This window comes from Peromyscus maniculatus, chromosome 9 (genome assembly GCF_049852395.1).
Source record: "Peromyscus maniculatus bairdii isolate BWxNUB_F1_BW_parent chromosome 9, HU_Pman_BW_mat_3.1, whole genome shotgun sequence".
NCBI lineage: Eukaryota > Metazoa > Chordata > Mammalia > Rodentia > Cricetidae > Peromyscus > Peromyscus maniculatus.
In genome coordinates, this window is record NC_134860.1 from 66,164,880 (window position 1) to 66,187,217 (window position 22,338).

The 22,338-nt window shown below is 47.5% G+C and overlaps 1 protein-coding gene across 1 annotated transcript in view; it reads right to left on the reverse strand.

Moving 5' to 3' along the window:
- The window catches only part of Dock5 (dedicator of cytokinesis 5), a 191,216-nt gene extending 169,191 nt beyond the window's left edge, over positions 1 to 22,025 (reverse strand). The window contains exon 1 of the mRNA XM_006992034.4: positions 21,834 to 22,025. Coding sequence (XP_006992096.1) covers positions 21,834 to 21,876 — 43 coding nt within the window. The 5' untranslated portion in view covers positions 21,877 to 22,025. The remainder of the gene's footprint in view (positions 1 to 21,833) is intronic.
- Positions 22,026 to 22,338: the final 313 nt, after the last annotated feature.

Genomic DNA, 22,338 nt, shown 5'->3' on the forward strand with positions numbered 1-22,338 from the left:
TCATAGCTTCTCTTTCTTAACTCTGGGTATAAAGTGATTTCAACTTGTTGCCTGGACTCGGTATTCTCCATTAACCTTTTGCCTCTGTAACAAAACTGTCCTTGAGATGTCCTCATCAAACTGCAGGAGAGGGAATCTGCGGAGTTACTCGTTTCTTCTTCTTCTTTTTTTTTTTAAAGATTCATTTATTTATTATGTACACAGAAGAGAGCACCAGATCTCATTACAGATGGCTGTAAGCCATCCTGTGGGTGCTGGGAATTGAACTCAGGACCTCTGGAAGAGCAGTCGGTGCTCTTAACCTCTGAGCCATCTCTCCAGCCCCCGAGTTACTCAGTTTCTTTGTGTCAAATCATATGTACTTGTTATAACATCCCTGGGGGACACTCCCTCACAGACCAGTCAACAATGGCAGGAGGTGTCGCACAGAGGGTGCCTAGGTCTCCTTGAAGCTTTGGGCTGGCAGGCACAGTCACTGTTCAGCACACAGGAACTAACCAGCCTCTAGAATCACATGGAGTCGGCCTGCAGGGCTCTCACAGCCAACTTAAATGTTGAGGAATGTTGTGAGCGCCTAGCTAATCCCATGCTTCTCTGAAGTTGGCCACAGAGGGGATGTTTGTAGTACAGATGTTGGCACATGCTACGGATTTAGGCTGCTTTGTGTAACCAACCCCTCCTGGAGAGCAGGCTTCCTAGCACACCAAGCTGCTGGGGTTTAGGGGGGCAGAACAAAACCTCAAAGCACAGAACAACAGCTTAGGAGTCTCCCCTAATCTGACACGATCTATATGACCCCCCTCTGTACCTCCCTGCTCTGCTCCCACCAAAGGGGACAACTTCCTCCCTACCCACTTGGTACTGGAGACCAGTGCTTGCGGCACTGGGCCAGAGTGCCTGTCTTCACAAAGCAGCATGCTCATCTCAAGTTCAAGCTCTCTGAAGTCTCCTCAGCCAAAATGAGCTGTTGCCCTAAACGCCACACTTCTTAGCTGCCGGGTTCATGTTCAGCCTTCCTTCCATTAGGGTTAGTGTCGGCTTTAAGAGTTTATAAAGCTCCCACAAACAATGTTTTGGTTTGCTTCTCCACACCTTCAAGATGCTAAGCAGAACCCTGGCTGCTCCTGGGACAAAGCAGGAAGGTTCAGGATGAACAACCTCAGGAATTACATTTCCACAGGTCCCCATCACTTCCCTTCCCTTCCTGCACCTACGATTCTAGACAGCTAGCTCAGGAGTCCCCCAACCCATCCGAGCCTTGATAACAAATCAGCCACAAGATTCCAGGCCAGAAGGCTGCAAAAGGCCTGGGTCTGACATGTGTGAATTATGCCTGTAAGTGGGGGAAAATCAGGAATTAAACAACAGAGATTAAACCTTGATCCGAGAACAGTGGATTCATAATTCAGTGCGAATCCTCCCAAGTCTCAGGCAGTTCAGCCTGCCAGAACAAAATGCCATGGACTGGTGGCTTAGGCAGCAGATATTTATTTTCCTGAAGCACTGGGGCTGGAAGTATGCGATCAGAGGCCAGCATGGATGGTTTCTGGAGTGGCACTCATCTGGGCTAGAGGTGGCCCCAATCTGTCTGTGTCCCATTGTGACACACAGCAAGCTCTCTGGTCTTTCTGATTAAAAAAAAAAAACCACTAATCCACCATGAGAGTTCTACCTCTTGACTTCATGAAGTGTTCCCATCTCCCAACGGCTCCACCTCAAATACCATCATACTTGAGTGTTAGAATTTCAACATATGAATGGGGCTAGGGGGACATAATCCAGACCTCAGCACCCAGTAATAATCCCCTCTTAAATATTTTAGGGAAGATTACACAGAGCTTTGAGAATCAGCCTTGGAAACTGTCTCAGAGTTTCTATTGCTACAACAAAATACCACAACCAAAAGCAAGTTGGGGAGGAAAGGGTTTAATCAGTTTACACTTTAGCACTAATGTTCATCACTGAAGGAAGTCAGGACAGGAACTCAAGCAGGGCAGGATCCTGGAGGCAGGAGCTGATGCAGAGACCATGGAGGGGAGCTGCTTAGTGGCTTGCTCCCCATGGCTTGCTCAGCCCACCTTCTTATAGAACCCAGGACCACCAGCCCAGGAATGTCACCACCCACAATGGGCTGGGCCCTCCCCCATTGGTCACTAATTGAGAAAATGCCCTACAGCTGCGTCTCATAGAGGTACTTCCTCAACCACGGCTCCTTGCTCTCTAATGACTCTAGCTTGTGTCAAGTTGACATACAAAACCAGACAGCAACGAAAGTATATGAACAAATTCATAACTTTAGTGTCAAGTGGAAAAAAAAAATTAGTTCTTAATGTCAGCGGTCACTTACCAATTTGAAAGTATATGAAAGCTTTCATATAAATCATATTTCATATGCATTTATATTTCATACAAGTAAAATATAAAAAAATCATATTACTGTTGAGTTGGCATGTTAAGAAACTCTGGCCATGATGTCACGGATGAAACTTGGGCCATGACATCATAGGTGGAACTCTGGCCATGACGTCATGGGTGGTTTTATTTGCACCAAAGCTTCTTCTAGACAAAGCCTTCTGAGGAAGCCTTCAGAAGGTCAATGGCATGTCAACTTTAGACATGACATTGTGGGGCCAATGATCATGGCCTCGCTGGCACTGCTTACTTTGCAGAAACTTTCAAAAGCATCTGGGTGCCGCTTGGAAAGCTGAGGCAGGATGACTCTACTGGTCTTGAGGCCAGAATGGGCTACAGAGGAAGACCCTGATGAAAAAAAGAAAGAAACCTTCAAAAACTGAAAGTTCTCCATACTCTGAGAATCTAAAAGTCATAGAAAATATTCTCCCAAATTTGTTTTATTTGATTGAGACAGGGTTGTCTGTCTCTGGCTGCCCTGGAACTCCCTATGTAGCCCAGGCTGGCCTAAAACTGACAGAGATCAGCCTGCCTCTGCCTCTTGGGTACTGGGATTAAAGGTATGTACCACCATACCCAGCTTCTCTCTACTTCACAGATGAGGGGACACACACACACACACACACACACATACACACACATACACACACACACACACACACACACACACACACACACACACACACACACACCTAAAAGGAGTCAGAGAAATGGCACCGTGAGTAAAGTGAATGCAGATTTCAGATCCCTCACACTCACACCAAAGTTAGTGTGGCCCATCTGTAAATTCTAGTGCTGGGGTGCAGAGAGACCCACTGCAGGGGCACACTGGGCACCCTAGCTGAAACAGTAAGGTATACACACACACACACACACACACACACACACACACACACACACACACACGGTGGGAGACAGACAGACAGAACAAGAGAGTGAGAGGGAGCAGCAGAGAAAGAATGATGAGAATTCCACAGCACTAGGGATCAAATCTGTAATACAGATCAAAGTCCAAGCCCAGTGTCCTAACTCGGGTGCCAGTACTTGTTAGCTTCACTGTCCCTTCAACCCCCAAACCTAAATGCCCCTGAATATAAAAATCAAGTGACCTTTATAAAATGGAGAATTCTCAAAGCTAAACAATTCTAAACACTTGCTGGGGTTCGGGGGGAGAGCTACTAAGAAATTCCAAGAATCTTATGGTTATGACTGTTTCAGCAAGAAAAGAGAGAGCACTAATCATCTTCCAAAAGACTAAAACTTGTCACTCAAGGCTGCTGATGCATGCAAGATAAAGACATACATGAAGAGAAGAGCAGAACACAGAACACACGTCACATTACACACAGAACACACGTTGCATTACAATCCCTCCATCTCTGGGTTTGTTTCTTCATGGCTACATGTGTTTGTACATGTGTGGAAAACACATGCGTAGGTCACAGGACAGACTTGGTGTTATTCCTCAGTAGCCACCCACCTCCTTTGAGACAGTCTGTCGCTGGAACCCCAGACATCACTGAATTACCTAGGCTGTGTGGCTAGTGATTCCTGCGGACCCATCTGTCTCCGCCTTTCCAGTGCTGGGATGAAAGTGCATGCCACCACATCCAGCCCTTTTCACACAGGTGCTGGGCTCAGACTCGGATCCTCATGCTTACGAAGCCAGCACTTCATGGACTGAGCTGTCTCTGCAGCCCTGCTACTCCGTGACAGCAGTGGCTTTAAGAAGGGACCACGGGGACGCAGTTACTTATGTCCCTGTGCCCTCCCCGATCTTTACATTTGTAGTGTTTGAAACAGCAAGATTGCCTCTTTCTTTCCCTGGTCTGAAACGGTCTTCCTAAGTCACACTCCAAAGGCCACCAAAGGGGAAAGTGAGGGGCTACTGTTTGCTTCCAGAAGTAAGCCATTTGCTTTTGAAATGCGTTAGTTCTCTTGTCAAAATCTGAAGTGAGCAAGCCAAGCAAGCCTGTATCTAAACCAAGAAAGAAAATACAACAGATTCAGTATTTCCAAAGCACTTGGCTTAGGCCAGGGCTCAAACATGAAAAGAATTCTTCCTCAGGCTCGGTCCCTTCTCAATTTGTGAGCTTACATGAAAGACCTCCCCAGAGCTGTCAGGCAACTGGAAGAAGATCATGGAGCAGCAATCTCCACCACTGCCAAAGACAAACAGGATCTCAACCCTCCCAGACATGTCCCGATCTTCTGGGGGAGCGATTCCAGGCAGTTCTACATTCAGACAACTCTTTGGCTTAAGTAGACTTGAGACAGGCTTATAGGCACATAGCTCTGCCCCTGGGTGTTAGATAACTCGGGCAGTTTGTACATAAACCACAGGTCCTAGACCCCTGGTCACAATGGATGCAAATTCACGAGTCTGAAAATCTATTTTGAGGCCCTCCATTAGATGAAAGAGAAAGAAGCCATGGGCCCTGCCTACTCTCTATGCGTTTACATATTCTGTGTGTGTGTGTGTGTGTGTGTGTGTGTGTGTGTGTGTGTGTGTGTGTGGTGTATGTTCATGTATAGCATGTGTGTCCACATGTATATGCAGGTCTCTATATACATGTGGAGGCCAGAAGTCAGTCAGGTAGGTGTCTTCCCCAATTGCTCTCTACATTGTTTAGAGACATGGTCTCTAGAGGACAGTTAAATCAGCTGGCCAGGGAATTCCAAAAATCTACCTGTCTACTTTCTCACCCCCAAGTGCTAGGATCAGGACTCACTATGGTGATATTTTATTTGTACTGAAATGTGATTTTATTTGTATGTTAATAAAGTTGCCTGAGAGTCAGAGCTAATAGCAAGCCATAGCAGAAGTCTGGCAGTGGTAGCACACGCCCTTAATCCCATCACATGACAGGCAGATCTCTGTGTGTTCAAGGATACAGCCAGCAAGGAGACACACGCCTTTAATCTCAATACCAAACATAGAAGACCTGGAGGTCTGTACAGACAGGCAGTGACGAGGAGGTCATGTGGTTGGGTTTACAACCAATGAGAAGGAAGAAGAGAAAGTCAATAAAAAGGACAAACACACAGGAAGTAGTTCTCTGGCTGAGGAGGACAACAGCGACAGTGAAGGTAAGGTTTTTAGCTCTTAGCTATTGCTCTGACCTCTTGGGCTTTTTAACTCTGCAATCGGCTCTGTGCTTCTTATTTTAAAAGATGATTACATCTACAACTCACCTCCTCAGACTTTTTTTTTCTTTAATGCTCATGCCCATCTAGCAAGCTGCTGCACATACACAAGACTCAGCTAACTTGGCCTGCTTCTGAACCCCAAGAGAGGTTAGTGGTCAGTACACGGGATTCCAGCTCAAATTAGCATAACTCAGAACATCCATGTGGGTTCACTGTGAGGAATCAACTCACTCATTCATTTATTCTTCTTAGAACGCCAGCCTCTTCTAGACCAGAGAGTAACTGTTCCTCTCTGACCAGACAACAAACCTCATGTCACCTCTGGGAGGAATGAAAAAATTTTCCAGAAAGATTCTTGCAAGATCAGGCCACTTTCAGGTATAAAAGATTGGAAATCTGTTAGAATTTGGTCTGCACCTGTGAACTGTGAAGAAGGGTCAGAGCTAAACACTATTAACTATACCTAGTCATCAACCATATCCTGTCAACAAGGGACCCAATCACCACAGCACTTGATTGACAGGCCAGTATATGGTCAAGCAGCTAAACCTTTTGTATCTCAGATAGTGACTCATGGTGTACTATTAGTGTGTACTGGATCTCATACCCACCTTTTCATGTCACTTAAAGCCTTTTATGACATCAGAAAGGCAAAGAGCAATAAAAATTAGCTGACTTGGACTTCAAAAACCCCAGCCTGAAGCAGCTACTCTCCAGCATCACCCTGCAGCAAAGGCTTTCAAGCGTTGACCTTGACAACTCCCATTTCAAGCCTGGCTTGGCTGCAGGACACACAGTGGGCAGAACTAACAGAGGTAGCCATGGTTCTCAAGCTGGCTTAGCATGTGTCACTAAGCAAGCCGACGCGTGTCCCAATCCTCCTCAGGAACTCAGACATATTTTATCTAACAGGCATGAATTGACAATGCTGGATTACAGTAATAACTGTATCTAGGTGTTGCTTCACTGTTAAAATGCTTCATTTTATGTAATGCAATAAGATAATTGTGTCAGATTTAATTCCCTTTAAATTGAGAGGAGCGAAATCCTGAGAATAATGCTCCATCCAACACAAAATAGCTACTCAGAGCTTTGAATCAGCCAACAAATTAAAACTCAAATTAATGAGATGTGACTGTAAGTTTTACATTTTAGGATTATAAACCGATGAGAGTAACATTGCAAATTCCACTTTTCTTTATCTGAATCAAGATCTCGGATCTTTCTTTTTTGATTACAATGAAGAGATGGAGTGCACATAAGCAATCAACTGAGCAGGAGAGAGCGAAGCATTCTAAGAGTTCCTGGAATTCTTGATGGTTATATATAATTTATCAAGTTACATTTTTGCTAGAATGTACAAGGCAGCATAGGGAGACAGCATAGAAAACCTTCACACCAAACCCGCTTAAAACATCCTGTGTGGTTAGGGCAAACCTTCAAACACTATGTTTTGGTGGCTGGATCTCCAAGGCAGAGGTGGCTGCAATGGCTTCCTTGGGTCACAAATGGCATTAATAATAGCAGGCCTGTTCAATTTATTTGCTTTGATTTGTAATCCATTTGCAACATACAGACTTTAAGAGGCACAAAGAGATTCCAAGAATGTTCTGGGGCTGGGGAGATAGGTCAGTGGACAAATGTGCTTGTCACCAAGCCTGATTACCAGAGTTTTGTCCCCGAGACTCACATGGTGAAAAGAGAGAACAGATTCTTTTCTTTTCTTTTCTTTTCTTTTCTTTCTTTCTTTCTTTCTTTCTTTCTTTCTTTCTTTCTTTCTTTCTTTCTTTCTTTCTTTCTTTCTTTCTTTCTTTCTTTCTTTCTTTTTCCAAGACAGGGTTTCTCTGTGTAGCTTTGCACCTTTCCTGGAACTCACTCTGTAGCCCAGGCTAGCCTCGAACTCACAGAGATCCACCTGCCTCTGCCTCCCAAGTTCTAGGATTAAAGGCATGTGCCACCACCGCCAGGCTGAGAACAGATTCTTATAAGTTGTCCTCTGACCTCCACATGCACCATGGTAAGTGTATGCACACTAACAGCATATACCCATACATGCACATCAAATAAAAATGTAAAACAACAGCCATACAGCCTTCCTATTGCTGAAACCTGATTTCCTTTCCCCTTCAGGAACCAACTATGGACAATTACTTTTCTATTCTTTCAACAATTGATAATAAGTAAAAGCATATATGATGCCCTTTTATATCCAGTGCCTAAAAATGTGCCTGCCATGTAGCAAGTACTGCAAAAGTACTTGTTTAATGGATGCAATCAACACTGTGCACTTTATACATCTTGCTGTTACTCATATACATCCCAGGAAAGCCCACAGCAATGCATTCATTAGATCGGAGTGCCTTGTTCTTTTCCTAAAAAGTTTATTCAGGTTTGATATATGTGCAGAAAAGGATACCATATATATATATATATATATATATATATATATATATATATATATATATACTGAATTTTCACCAAGTGAGAACTCACCTAACCAGTATCCAGTTTAAGAAACCGAGAGAGCATGAACTATGTGCCCTTGGCTTGATAACATCTGCATGCTAGATCATCTTTATCAGACACAACCCATTGGCACATTCGTGGGCCTGCCTTTAAATGGCTACAGAATTTTCCATCGTGTGCACACATGTCATAAATTATGGAGCCCAGCCAAGTGCCATTTTCTTCTCCACGTTTTCACAACAAATAACCTCTGACCCTGTCGTCATTCCCCACCTATCAGTAAGATAAACTCTTTTAAATGGAGTTGAGGAGTCAAAGGCTATGTGCATTTTCAATTTTAATCATTCCTGGCTGGGATGATTCGATTTTAATCATTTCATGTCAATAACTTGACTGTTAAAACCACTATGACTCCCAAGTATAGTTAGCAGATACACTACACTCTCATCTTAAGTACACCAATCTCCCCAGTACGTTGGATTCTTGGCAAAGTATGTAGCCATGAAGTTCACAGAGCCTACCTCTGAATCCAGCAAGCTGGAAAGGAAGACTTATCATGACTCACTGCTGTCAGGATCTGACAAGCAGCCCTTTGAAGGCTCACCATGGCACAGAGCAAGGGCAATGCGCTCTTCCCTCCTGCTCTGAAGGAAGCCAAGGCACTGTAGCAGAGCCTCTGAAACCAGCCGGACAAATGTGCCTGCTTCAAGAGAAGCCTGCTCCAGAAGAATAGCATCAGCACCTGCATGAAGTAAGGCGGCATGCATCTCTTCAGTGTTAGGCAGTCCATTCCCCACCAGAGAACGGGGCAGGAGAAGCCAATTTGGGAAAGAATGAGATGCCAGGCTCACACTTGGAGGCTTGAGAATGTGGCTTTCTCCTTTTGCACAAATCCATTTCTAACAAAACTACCCTTTTCCAGCTTCCATGCCATTCTCCTGATGCTCTATGAATATATGCCCTCCATCCATCCCTCAACGCTTTGGGTCAAACATAGTGACAACAGTTCTCAAGTCTGCCAGTGACATGGTGAGAAGTGGCCGGACTTGTTAATTTTGTGATGGATACCATCTCAACATCATTGTCTTGTGAACCATAGATCCAGGACCCCATGGCGGAGGCCTGACGCCACGTGACAAGTCAGTGGCCAAACCATGGAAGCCACAGTCATCCACTTTGCAGGCTCAAAACCAGTTCCTTCTAGAAACTCTGAAACAGGAAGCCATTTTAGTAGTACCTTCCTGGTTTAGTAGGAAGGACCTTTAGTAGCAGGAAGATGGTAGGGCTTTTATTTGTCCACGGACGTCTTTCATTTTTGCAGGGTTGAGGCAGAAGCCAGGGTTTCATACACATACGACAAATGTTCCACCACTGAGCAACAACCCCAACTCCTGTGCCTCTCTACTGTTCATTTGTTCCTTGAAGCAGGGTCTCAGGCAGCCCAGGCCAGACCCAAACAGCATATAGCTGTGGGCCGCTCTGAACTGCTGATCCTCCTGCCTCTACCTCCTGAGTGCTAGGGTGACAGGTGTGTGTCCTCACACGCGGTATTTATCACAAAAACTCTACCTGGAAAATGAGCAAAGAAGAATGGGCATTTACTTCTTGGGCTGCAGATCTGATAAAGAAGTGTGCTCTCTCTCGGGAGCGGAGGGGGGGGGGAGTGTAGTAGTTAGGAAACAAGTTGACGCCACCCCTCACCCCAAGGCTCAGGGATCTTTTGAGGCAGAGGGGGCAGAAAGAATGGACCAGCCAAAGGAGAGGAAAGATTGTAAGACTGGCAGGTCATGTCAATAAAGGAGTGTTCTGCAGACACAACAGGGCACATGCGCATATGAACTCATAGAGATGGTGACAGATGAACAAGACCTGCGCAACAGAGGGGGGATGGGGGATGTGTAAGCTCACCACTAGGTGAGGAGCTATTAGCATTTGGTAGCCACGGGGAGAGGAAGAGTGGGTTTTGTTTACTGTGCCCCTCCCCCTGGAGAATGGGCACATGTCAGGGCAGCCCCCAATCTCAAGGCTAGCAAGACAACACAGATGGGCCTCCACCGAGAAGAACAAAGGTAGCCTCAGAATCCGTGGGAAGGGATGGGATGGTTGAGAGGGAGGAAGGAGAAGAGCTGATGGGAGCAAACGTGTTCAAAATACATTGCACGAAATTCTCAACGAATTAATGAACATTTAATATATCTGAAAGTCAGCTACTGTCAGCTATCAGCAGTGTGGCTCTGTTAGAGTCCCTTCTGCCTCTGGACTTTCGTTCTCCTCTAACATGAAGCATTGCCCAAGAAGTGGAACTGCCAGGATCTAGTTCTTAGGACATTATGTCCCACACACAAGGGGGCAGAACTGTGAAGTTTTCTAACATCCTTGCGCCTTGGTTTCACAGATGGTTTCTGGCAATAACAGCTGGTGAAAAGACAACCATGACCAAGGCAATCTACAGAGATGGGGTTTATTTGGGCTTACGGTTCCAGGATGGCGCCGTGGCGGCAGGCGGCAAGAATGGGAGCTGAGAGCAGAAGCTGAGAGGTCAGATCTTGAACTCCATGAGCAGGAGGTAGAGCGAGCAAACTGGGAATGTGACAAGGCTATGAAACCTCAAAGCCCGCCCCCAGTGATGTGCTTCCTTCAGCAAGGCATTTCTCATTCAACACACTACGCCTGGGATTTGAGGGCCATATGCTTCCATGTTCACAGAACACACCGTACCCAGGGGGCGAAGCTACCACAGGACGCGTTCTTGCTCATCTTGACGGTCAGCATCAGCCTGGTTTCCAGACAAACGCATCGCTACTGCAATCTCCTTCCCTCACGTTGCCTGCAAGGACAGAGAGCCTAAGATCCTTAGAGGAGGTGACCTGGGGGAGTCCACCTGCCCCCTGATGTGGACAACCGGAGTTAGATCAGGCTTGAAAATAAGAGAAAAGACGGCCCGACCAGCGAAAGGTGGAAAACAATTCTGACACCATTTGAACAACAGGGAGGGGCTGTACGGAGCCCAAGTGCAGACACACAAAGCCCACTTGTCTCTTGCTGGGCTCCTGGCTGCCAGCGATTCAGTCACTGGATGGGGCCTGTCAGCCTGCGCTCAGGGAAGGACACTGGACATCACTTGGAAAAACACAATGAATTCATGCACTTATCAGCTGCTTCCCTGTTCCCATTGCTGCCTCCAAACCACCTCACCAAAGCACTTCTTCAGGCTTCCTAGTAAAACCCACTCATCCCAAGGCAAATTGGGGCTAATTATAAAGCAAGGTTGAAGCATCCCTAAAGAACTCTCCACACCCTTTAATGCCTACAGGAAGATGGACACTGTAGGTGAAGTTTGCCTCTGTTGTAAGGGGGAATGTACATTTGCCTCCATGGGGAGCAAAATGGTGTTGTTGTTGTTTTCTGAGACAAGGTCTCTTGTTGAGTAGCCCAGGCTGGCTTCCAACTAGGGGCAATCCCTCTGCTTCAGCCTCTTGAGGGATGAGATCACAGGTGTGTATGTATTAGCACATCCAACCCTCCACTGAGACACCAAGTACTACTTGACCTCAGAAATACAGGCCAAGGGTCAAGTTTATTCAAAGTAATTTCAAAGTACTGGGTCACACCTTTATCTACTTACCCACCTATCTTTTTTTTTTTCTTTGACAGGATCTCTCTGTGTAGTCCAGGCAGGTCTTAAACTCATGATCTTCCTGCCTCTGCTTCCCCAGTGCTAGGAATATAGGCATGTGCTACCCACATCCAGCTTTCTTTCATTCCTTGAATGTACCAAAAGTCCTTTAGAAGTAAAGGGCTATGGCTGTTACACTACTACATTGAGTATTTCTGGAAACAAGCTAATAGTTGGGAAAGGTTTGCTTTATAAGAAAATTTGATATTAAGAGAGTGAATCTCTTAGCCCTGGTTTGTCTCTGCAAATCCATCATGGGAAACAACAAGTTCATGGAAAATTTCAGCTACTATGGTGGCAGTATCACCCTGAGGGTCATAACAGAAATTCTGGTAAGTTTTTGAGGGAAAGGTCCTCACCCTATCCCCCAGGCTGGCCTTGACTTCATCATCCTCCTGCCTCAGCCTCCCACTGCCAACAAGCTAAGAGATGCATGCCACTTGTCAGTGCCCATTTTCTTTACCTTGTCACCTGCAATCTCTTCCCCCTTCTCTGGAGAGAACCATTGTACAGCATCTCTATTCTAACAGAAAAACAACATGACTCCTTTCGTGGTACCGGAGCCAAAGGATTATCCACATCTCCTTTCTCCCCACAGACCACACCTTCTTTCTTTGCCAACTCCCGCTCAATACAGCACCCATCCAATGACTTAGACCAACGCCCCCCAGTCTATACAGTGCCACCAGGTGCTTCCTTCCAATTAGCCAATCCAGCCATCTACCTCCATAAACAATGAGAACATTCTCCATTTTCTCCCTATTCAATAAATGCAATATTGATGATTTCGGTTCCTCTCCTGCACCAGTGTTCACATAGTCCTGGGATTATTAAGTTCATTAGCCCTACTTTATTGATCAGATGTCCTCTTTCCCACTGCCATGTATCTTGTGAGAACCACGTTTATGCATATTCTGAGGAGTGGGTAGATCAGTTAGGTAACTGATGGGCAGAGAGTCACCCACGCCTTTGCATATTCATGGGGCGCTAAACTAACCGCAAGCCAGGTACTACTCCTGGGGCTGGGGTATGCTCTAAAAATTTGAGAGCTGCTGACCTCATAGCTTTGTATCTTAGTGTATGGGCAGACAGTAAATCCCAATCAATCAAGGGCTTGACACGACGCAGAGGTGTGAGCCAAGATGGCGGTGCTTCCGCATGAGGGAACTCAGAAGGGACTGTCTGGGGAAGAGTTATCTGAAGACCTGGATAACCAAAGAGAATTGGCTTTATTTTAACATCCAGGAAGCACATTCCGCAAGAGGGAGGCGCAAGTGCCAAGGCCCTGAGTCAAACTGAGCTTGCAGAGTTCAGAAAACAAGAATGACGCCAGCATGGCTGGAGGGGAAAGGGACGCAAAGGGGCAGAAAGAACACGGATCTCAATGGGCAGGGCCTGTCATGTGATAACAGGCTAAGCTAGGACCAAGAGGTCCTATGTCACCAACCACACCTGGAAAGCATGGAGAACTTAGGGGGATGTGTTAAGGATTAGAGAGGGGTGAAGGGGAGAGCAAGGAGTTGGAAGGCCACCAAGCAGGCTTGTAGGGAAAAGGAAACATCAAACACATCAGGAAGGGGTGCTCTGAGGACGAACTATGGAGGACGGACAAAACTTGGCGACGGAACAAATTTGGGATGACTCTGGGCATGGGGTCTGAGCCTAGCACAGAGATGACAGGAACAGGGGAAGGTGCTGGGATGGGGGTTGCCTGGTAAGCAGGGACTGTCTATCCCAATGTCTAGGAGAGCTGCCTCCTGTAGGCGGGATGGGAGGTAGAGATGCCAGGAAGAGGCCTGGGGGGTGGGGGTTGTCCAAATCTGGAGATAAACGGACGCGTATCAAGAGACAGAAGGAAATCATTGGTATCAGGCAGGCAAAGAAGCCACAAAGCGAGAGGGCAGAGAGGACAGAAGTGAGGCCATGAACTAAAGATCATGAAGAGATGGGATGAGGAGGCTGGACAGGAAAACCCTCCAGGAGTCACCTGAGGACTCAGAGCTTTCCTGACCTGCACAGGGTTCAAGTCCCAACCCTGCGGGGTGGTGGGTGCCCGCAATCTCAGCACTCAGGCAGATCAGAACTTTGAGCTCGTCATCCGCAGTGTTTCATCCAGGCCAGCCTGCCGTTACATGAGACCCTGCCTCGAAACGGGGGTGGGTGGGCACAACTGTATTCAATCTGTCAAAACAGAACAGAACAAACGCCCCACGGGGCAAAAGGGATTCCTGTCTCCGACTCTCTGTACCTGACTCTGGCGGAACTATTCATCCAGCCTCTGTTCATTAACATGTATTGGTCACTCCCTTATCAGTCCTGCTGATGCTGCCACAAACCCATGCAGAGCAGTGGCAATGGTGCCCACGTCTCAAGCGAGACCAAACAGAGCGACACTCTGCCTTCGGCACTCCGAAACCCTCAGTGGATCCCTGAAGCTTCAGACGGCAACAAAGCCTACATCACATATACTGCATGCACCGTGCTTTTCCTATACATACAGAGTTAAGCTAAATTTTCACTCAGAAGTTAGGCACTGTAAGCGAATAAAATAGAACAGCCACAACCACATACTTGAGCATAACTGCCAGGATTATTACTGTTAGGCTTTGGGGCCATTAATAAGCAAAATAACAGTCACCCAAACCCAGCACTGCCAAACCCCACAGTCAATCAGATGACCGTGCTGGCTCCTTAGTGACTAACGGATGGGTGGTGTATACAGCATGGATACTGGAGATAAAGGGATGCTCAATGTCCTGTGGGACAGATTAGGATGGGGGCAGGGGTCACCATGAATTACTTGTTCTGGAATCTTGACTTACTATGTTCATGACCACAGATCACCCAGACTGTGGAGAACAGTCTCGGGGAAGGGCCAGTGTATTTACTGATTCACTGTTTGCTGCAACACTACAGAACACAGCTACCGTGAATAAGGAGACTGGAAAGATGTCAAAGAGACTCAGCCAGGCACCAGCCTCCCCCTCTTTAATAAGAAGCAGGCAACAATGTCCAGCCAGAATCCACTCTGCACTTCATTTCCATTCCCCATTTCTTTTTTTTCTTTTCTTTTCTTTTTTTTTTTTTTTTTTTTTTTTTGGTTTTTTGAGACAGGGTTTCTCTGTGTAGTTTTGGTGCCTGTCCTGGATCTTGCTCTGTAGACCAGGCTGGCCTCGAACTCACAGAGATCTGCCTGGCTCTGCCTCCCAAGTGCTGGGATTAAAGGTGTGCCACCACCGTCCAGCTCCATTCCCTATTTCTGTAACTGCTTCTTTATATGGCAAACAATGAGAAGGAGGAACAGATCTGTCAATGACTCTATTAAGTTAAAAAAAAGAAAAAAAAAAGGAAAAAGCCAGGCAAAGAAAGAAAATATCACATAAAAATAATGATGGCACTCTGGCATGGCTCTAGAGGTAGCCACAGTCAGCGGTCTCCACCGTGACAAGAATCCCATAGCCTAAACAACGTGAGTTCCGGGAGAGGAAATACAGAGTAAGGAAATTTGGTTTAGGGGTGGGACTATAGGGGCTTAGAGGAGACCTGTGCCTGTTGGCTTCGGCTGGAAGAGCCAACAGCATCTCATGGCTGTGCTCTAGCAGTCTGTTACATGATGCCTAAAGCAGAAGCGTTGTCTTGGCTCAGAACCCTTTCAAAAGAGAGCTCTCCTCTGCGCGGGTCACCTCTATGGCTACTCACATCAGAAATCCAAACTGATTTGTTTTTAAAATATAAATTTAAAATCTCTTTATGGAGCCTAATACATGGGAACATCGATACATATTCTATTAGGAACAAACTTTTTTTTTTCAAACAAAAACACTTAGAAGCATACATTTGGCATATTTATAGAACTTTAATTTTTTTATATGTATTTATTTTATGTGTATGTATTGCACCAAGTGTATGTCTGGTGCCCACGGCAGTGAGAAGCGGCCTCAGATCTAGAACTGGAGTTGCAGATGAGGGTGAGCCACCATGTGGGTGGGAACTGAACACTGGTCCTCTCCAGAGACGTAAGTATTCTTAGCCACTAAGCCATCTCTCTAGGCCCCTTGTGGATCCCCTTAATGTCTCACTTCACAGATGGCAGCTGAAGTCTCATATGGGCTTGTGGTCCTGCTGACGTCATATGGGCATGTGACTGCCTTGTCACACTTAACCTCTGGGAGGCTCCCACATACACCCACAAGAACATGAGTACGGAACAGGGACAAGGATTTTTTTTCAGTACCACTATGAAAAACATTTGCCTCTCACGAGCCTCTGCAAACCACTCACCAGACCCCTTCATGTCCTGGACCACACTGACATGGTGTTCAGAACAGAACCTGTTTGGAAAAAGTGTGAGACAGCACCCCACAAGTTCTGAGGCATATTAATTCTCTGACCCCTCTTCTCTTAGCCTCATGGTTAAAGCATGAACACCTTAAGGATGAGTTCTTCCTCGAGTGGATGCAACTGTGTAATATCTAACACCATCACAGGTAGTGATGTGGTTGACAAGTGTTAATTACTATTGTGTCTCTCAGATGCTTCTACAATTAATCAACTGTGCCAGCCTCAGCCAAGGACTCAAGTTCAAATCCAGAAGACTGGTAGACTTGAATGGAAGAGAGAGCTCCCTCTGAATTTTCTAACTGACACTCTGCGTTGACTTCAACTCGAGTTAGGCCGTGAGTCATGGTTGGATTAGCAGAACCTGTGGCATTCCCACCAACAGGCACTTTCAGATCCTACCCAGAAGTTACCAATATATACATAAACCACATACACTCATCAACAAGTCAAAATTAGTATAACTTGTTGTTACATTGCTATTTAATACATTGATAAAGGATATGGTATCAAAAAACGAGAAGCAAATTGACAAGTATTTAACTGAGTCTCATTTTCAGTCCGCTGTATCTTATTTGACGTACTCAGAAACTTCATCCTGTGGGAGGGCGCCCAGGGTGGTGTCACCAGATTGCCAAAGACCTTCAGATGCTCCTGAAGCCAAGAACCCTGGGGTGAAGCAACTCACTTTCCCTCTCTAGGAACCAACTTCTTCTCTTTCAAAGGAAATTGGAGCCACTGGGGGTGTAGTTCAGTTGATAAAATGGTTTCCTAGCATGCACAAATCCTTGGGTTCAGTCCCCAGCATATGTACCAGGTGACGCTCCATGCCTAGAACCCTAGCACTTGGGGTGGAGAGAGTCAGGAGTTGAAGGTTAGGCTGGGCTACAAGAGACTTGTCTCCAAAAAAGAGAAAGAGAGCTGGATTTGGTGGCATACACCTATAATCCTATCTTTCAGGGAGGCATAGTGAAGAGGATCCTAAGGCCTGCCAGGGCTACTGACCTCAAAATTTAAACTTAAAAAAAAAAAAGGTAGGGGAGGGTTAGGAAGAGGGCTCAGGGATTAAGGGGATACACAGTTTTTGCAGAGGACCAGAGCTCAGTTCCCAGGACCCACATCAGGCAGCTCACAACCACCTGTAACTCCAGCTCCAGGGGGCTCCGACACCTTTGTCTTGCATGAAGACCTGCACCATGCACATAGCCCCCCACACACATATAAACACGACTACAAATAATAAAAATACATACTTTTAAAAAACTGGACCAGTCCCTGTGAAATCCCCTCCCTGATGGCACATCCCAGCCTCAGGAATACTGTGCCCAGGGTGAGGCAGGATGGCATGGCGGCAGGGGACTGGCTGAATGCACCAGGAAAAGAGCCGGAGTCTGCCTTAGGTCTTAAATCTGCACTTGAGGATCTGCTCTACAGAGTCCGATGCTCGAGGCTAGCTGGGACAAGCACAGCTAAACTGCTGGAGGGCTAACTGTGAAAGCCAGTGTTTCCCTCCAAAGACTTCCTATCACGCATGGCTATAGATACCGGAAATCCCAACATGCATCAGTGAGCTGCTCTGCAAACAGGCTGCAAAGAATATCATCTTTGTTCTTGACATAAATGGCCTGTGCAGAAGCTGACTTAAAAACATACTGAAGCTGAGCGTCATGATGCACGCTAGTTAATTCCAGTATCCCGGGGGCTAAGGCAGGGGGATGGAGAGTTCTGGGCCTGCCTGGGTGACAAGAGGAAAACCCTGACTCAGAGAGAGACAGAGAGTAACTGAATGACAAGCATATTTATCACTGATATGTGTTTAAAATTCAAGTATTTGTATTTTACAACTCTATACACTTTAACCGCTAAAAGGAAGAGTCACAGGCCTGGCTATAGAGGTCTGTAAATTCAGTAACTCAGGAGGCTGAGGCAAGAAGATTCCAAGTTCAAGGCCTGCCTGGGCTACTAAGGAAGTTCAAGACCAGCCTGGACAACCTAGCAAAACTCAATAATGAAAATGAAAGTGGTCTGGGAGTACAGATCAGCGGTAGAACACTCGCCGAGTGCTCACAAGGCCCTACGTTCGGTCATCCGTGCTGCAAATAAACAACATGGAAAAGAAAAGTGAAGGACAACACAAAGTTGCCTGGCTTCGGAGAATAACAATACTTATTCCTAAGTACTAAGCACTTAGTACCTCGTTCTGGAGTACTGATGGTGAGTATTAAAGTGCTTAGTCTTTAGAATTAAGTCTACCAATCCCCTTTCTGGATAACACAGATGTCCACGATGACCATTTAGGTTCACCCTAATACTAGAGGCTGGAATAGTATTGTATTCAAGAACTAAGGACTCCCAGACATTTTTCAGTCCCTATTGGAAAACAACCTAGAGGGGACCAAACAGACAGGACGGGTGGGGACCTTTCCCAAGCACAATTCAAATGCAGATCACAGTCCACCCTCACAGCAAACCTCCCCTGCGGGACAGCCTCCTCTGAGGCACCCAGCCACAGTGGGGGCAGCTGTGAGTCATGGAAGGCCTCAAGATGGCTACCCGGCAGCTTCCTTCGTCATCTGCCCTCATAAGTGACAACGTCCCAGGGCAGTACAACCACGGCAGGACACTCAGTGACATTCAGACAACCCAAGGGCTGCTCCCTTACTTCCTCTTCTTCCAACAGAACCCATATGGGGACAAGTGAGTTGTCAAAGCTTAACTGGAGAAAACCGTATGGAGTCTCTAGAAAAGTTATGGTAGCCTGCTTTACAAGGGCACCTCCACACCAAGGGCGCATGCTACTGAATGCACTTATAGAGGTTGACCCCCTTGCCCACGGCAGACATGTTCCAAAACCCCTGTGGAGCTCGAAACCTTGTATGTACATCCTCTGCATACATGCCTATGATAGTTTATAAATTCGGCCCTGTAAGAAATGAACAATAAGTAATAATAAAAGGTTTTTAATAATATACCAAAGCGTACATCATATGGATGTGTTCTCATTCTCTCTCTCATATCCCATTTCGGAGCTGGGCCTCAGCTGACTATTGATAACCATAATGGCAGAGAATAAAACTGTAAGAAGGACTATTATTTACCTGGCAAAACCTGATTGGCAGAAATAAAAACCCTAACCTTCATTTGCCAGAATTCTTGCCCTGGGAAGACATAAAGAAGCCTCTACCCCGTCTTTATAGGGCACTAATGACAAACCAAGGTATGATTCCATCAAAGTTCCACTTGGGGGACCAATGGGTTCACTGCTGACAGTGCCTGAGAAGAGTACGTGACCCCAAAGCAATCCTGGCACCCGAAAGTGTCACCCCAGCATGGATGACGGACTTCCCTTTTCAGTTACCCTTGCACTCTCTATATTAGGGCAAAATTAGTACAACTAGCCATGCTGGGCATGGTGTGCATGCCTTTAATCCCAGCACTCAGGAGGCAAGTTCAAAGACATCAGTTCGAGGCCAGCCTGGTCTACAAAGTGAGGTTCCAGGGCAGCCAGGGCTACACAAAGAAATTCTGTCTCACAAACAAACAAACAAACACCTAGCCAGTAGGGGCTGGAGGGTAGAGCTAGGATCCTAGAAGAGAAACCAATGACCCTTCCCAACCCCGCCTACATCAATAGTCAATAAATCTGATCTGGGTGCCAACAAGCAGTCACAGCTATTTTGCTGAAGAGGCTAGCATTCCGTATGTAACGCCTGGTGTTGGGGAGGAGTAAGGGATAGCACAATGTGGAGACTCAGCGAAGCGCTGCAGAGGTAAATCTGAAGGAAGCAGGAGGCAGATGTGAACCCCAAGAGAAAGGCTAGAGATGGACGCAGCGCTGGGAGGGTCCTGTAGATGGGGGCCCAAGCATAGGGGAGCAAAGCTCCCCCCGCCCCAGGACTGACTCTCCATGGCATACTGAACCAGAGATGAGTGGACCGACTACAGTGGAGAGTTCACAGAAGGGGCTGTGAAAGGAAAGGATTCCTTAAAGGGAACTCTGGAAGAAAACTGGGTTCCTTCGGGATCTCCGGCAGCCAGGGAAGGTTTCCAAACACAAGAGCACAGACACCCCGGTGAAGACTCATGTCCTGACCTCTGTGCATATTCTGTGCTTCAACACCCACATCTACCTCAGTCTGCTGTGTCTAGTGAAGTCAATGTCCCAGATTACACCCTGGAACAACTTTGCTAAGATCGGCCCCCTAGAAACACTATCTGAAGACTTCCAATGACCTTTGATTAATAACCAAAACCCTGACTCCAGAACACACAGGAATACTGGAAACATTCGTACTCCCGTGCCTTTGACAATATACAGCACACCGTTGGAAACATACTTGTTGAGAACAACGTTTAACCGAGGTAAAATTAGAAATAACCCTTTTATAATTAGCGATTAGTTACTGGTAAGCATGCTTTTATTCATTAATTAGTACTCTATACTGCTCAAATAAGTTCCCTCTTTTTGGTGGAGGAGATGGAATGGGCTTTGGACATTCTGTATGACTGACACACCCAACCTTCATCAATTTTACAGTATTTCACTTACACAAGGACCAGCTACTTACTAGCAGGCACCTGGCCAACAGTCCTATCAGAAGTTTGGGGGTTAAGTCAAGACCTGGTAATCAGGGGCTGAAGAAATCTCACTTATCCGTGTGACCCGCAGCCATGCGGAGGAGCAAAAATTCTAAAAGTAAAGCCTAATTTAAAAAAAAAAAAAGTTTGGGGAATATATACATAGATACATATTTACAAATGTACATGCTTTCAACTTGCATGAAATTAATAACATACTAAAGATGAAACGGGAAACCTGAGTCACCATTCCGGAGGCACCCAGGACTTAGTGTCTGAAAGGAGTCTAGATGTCACAACAGACTAATTACTTCAGGCAGTGTTTCTGCAGGCCCGGGAGGGGAAGAAAAAGAGGGGCGTGCTGCGGGGAGTGAAGTAAAGGATTACATTTCAAACGTGCCGAGTGAACGAACCTGAGAGAAACTGACAGAATTCTCACCCGACACACTTGTTTATTATCCCAGAGGCTCCCTTTAAAGTCTAATTGCCATGGCAATCGCCCGGCTAAAGGTGAGTGCTTCCCACCTGACCTCGTTCAATCAAAAGTGAAAGCGGAAACTTTTTCCACCTGGGTCCAAACCCGCATAGCCACGGTTTCGGATCCAAACCAAGAGGACAAACAGCTCAACCACCGCGGGGCTCTGGGGTACTGAGATCACGAATGCCACGCGCCAGCGCAGGACCTGTCCCCGCTTCTTGCCCCACTGGGAAGCTGTGTCACACCTCTCCAATACCCCAGTAGGTCGGATGGGTGTCCTCACACACAGCCCCGGGACCCCTTGCCTTCTTTCCCACGTCACACACTTCCTGCCTCGTCCATCATCTCCACTCGCAACTTGGGCTTCTCATTCTGTTTGTGCCTGCGGGTCCGGACTGCAGACCCAGGGAGGGAAGGAGATGGGCTTTGGGGCTTCCGAGTGGGATCTGGGTAAGGGCAGGCGCAAAGCGCACCATCCCACGTGCGGCCCCTCGCCGGCCACCTACGGCAGAGGGGACCCGACGCGCTCCCACAGTGCGCGGCGCTGGAGTTGGGTTTCGGATGGGAGGATCAGAGTCCCCAAGCCTAGCAGCACTTTTAGCAACCAGGGAGGGCTGGACTCCCGGAGCTGCAGCACCAGGGGAACCCGGCGGCCGAGTGTGCGCCAGCTCGGCGGGGCCAAAGCCCGCGGACTCGGTGGCGCTCGGGTTGGGGTGGGGCGGGGCAAACACTCACCAACCCCGTACTTCTGCCTCTTGGTCGGGATCCAGCGGGCCATGGCGACGACCTCGCCCCGCGGCGCTAGCGGCTATAGCTACTCGTGCTCCTAGCGCTGCGTGACTCTTCCGCCATGTTCCGGCAAAACTTGGGCGACTTTGGCGCGCCGGCCGCGTCTACGCCGCGCCGTCCCGCCTCGCTCGCGCCCGGGGCCCCGCACGCCCGCGCCGCCCGCCCGCGGTCACCTGCTGGGGCCGGCGGCCGCGCAGCCCCGCGCGCCCTCCCCGGCGCCGCCCCGGCTCCTCCCGCTGGCCGCGCCCTCTGCGCCCCGGCCGCCCTCCCGCCTGCCCGCCCGCCCGCCTCCCCCGCCGACTCCGCCTCGCCCAGCCGGAGCCGCGGCCGAGAGCTGCCCGCCCGGTCCTCCCGGGGTCGGCTCTGCGGTCCCCTGCGCTCCCGGGCTGCGCCGCCGCGCGCGGAGGAGGAGCTGGGGAGAGAGTCACCGGTCGCCTCCGGACGCTCAGTA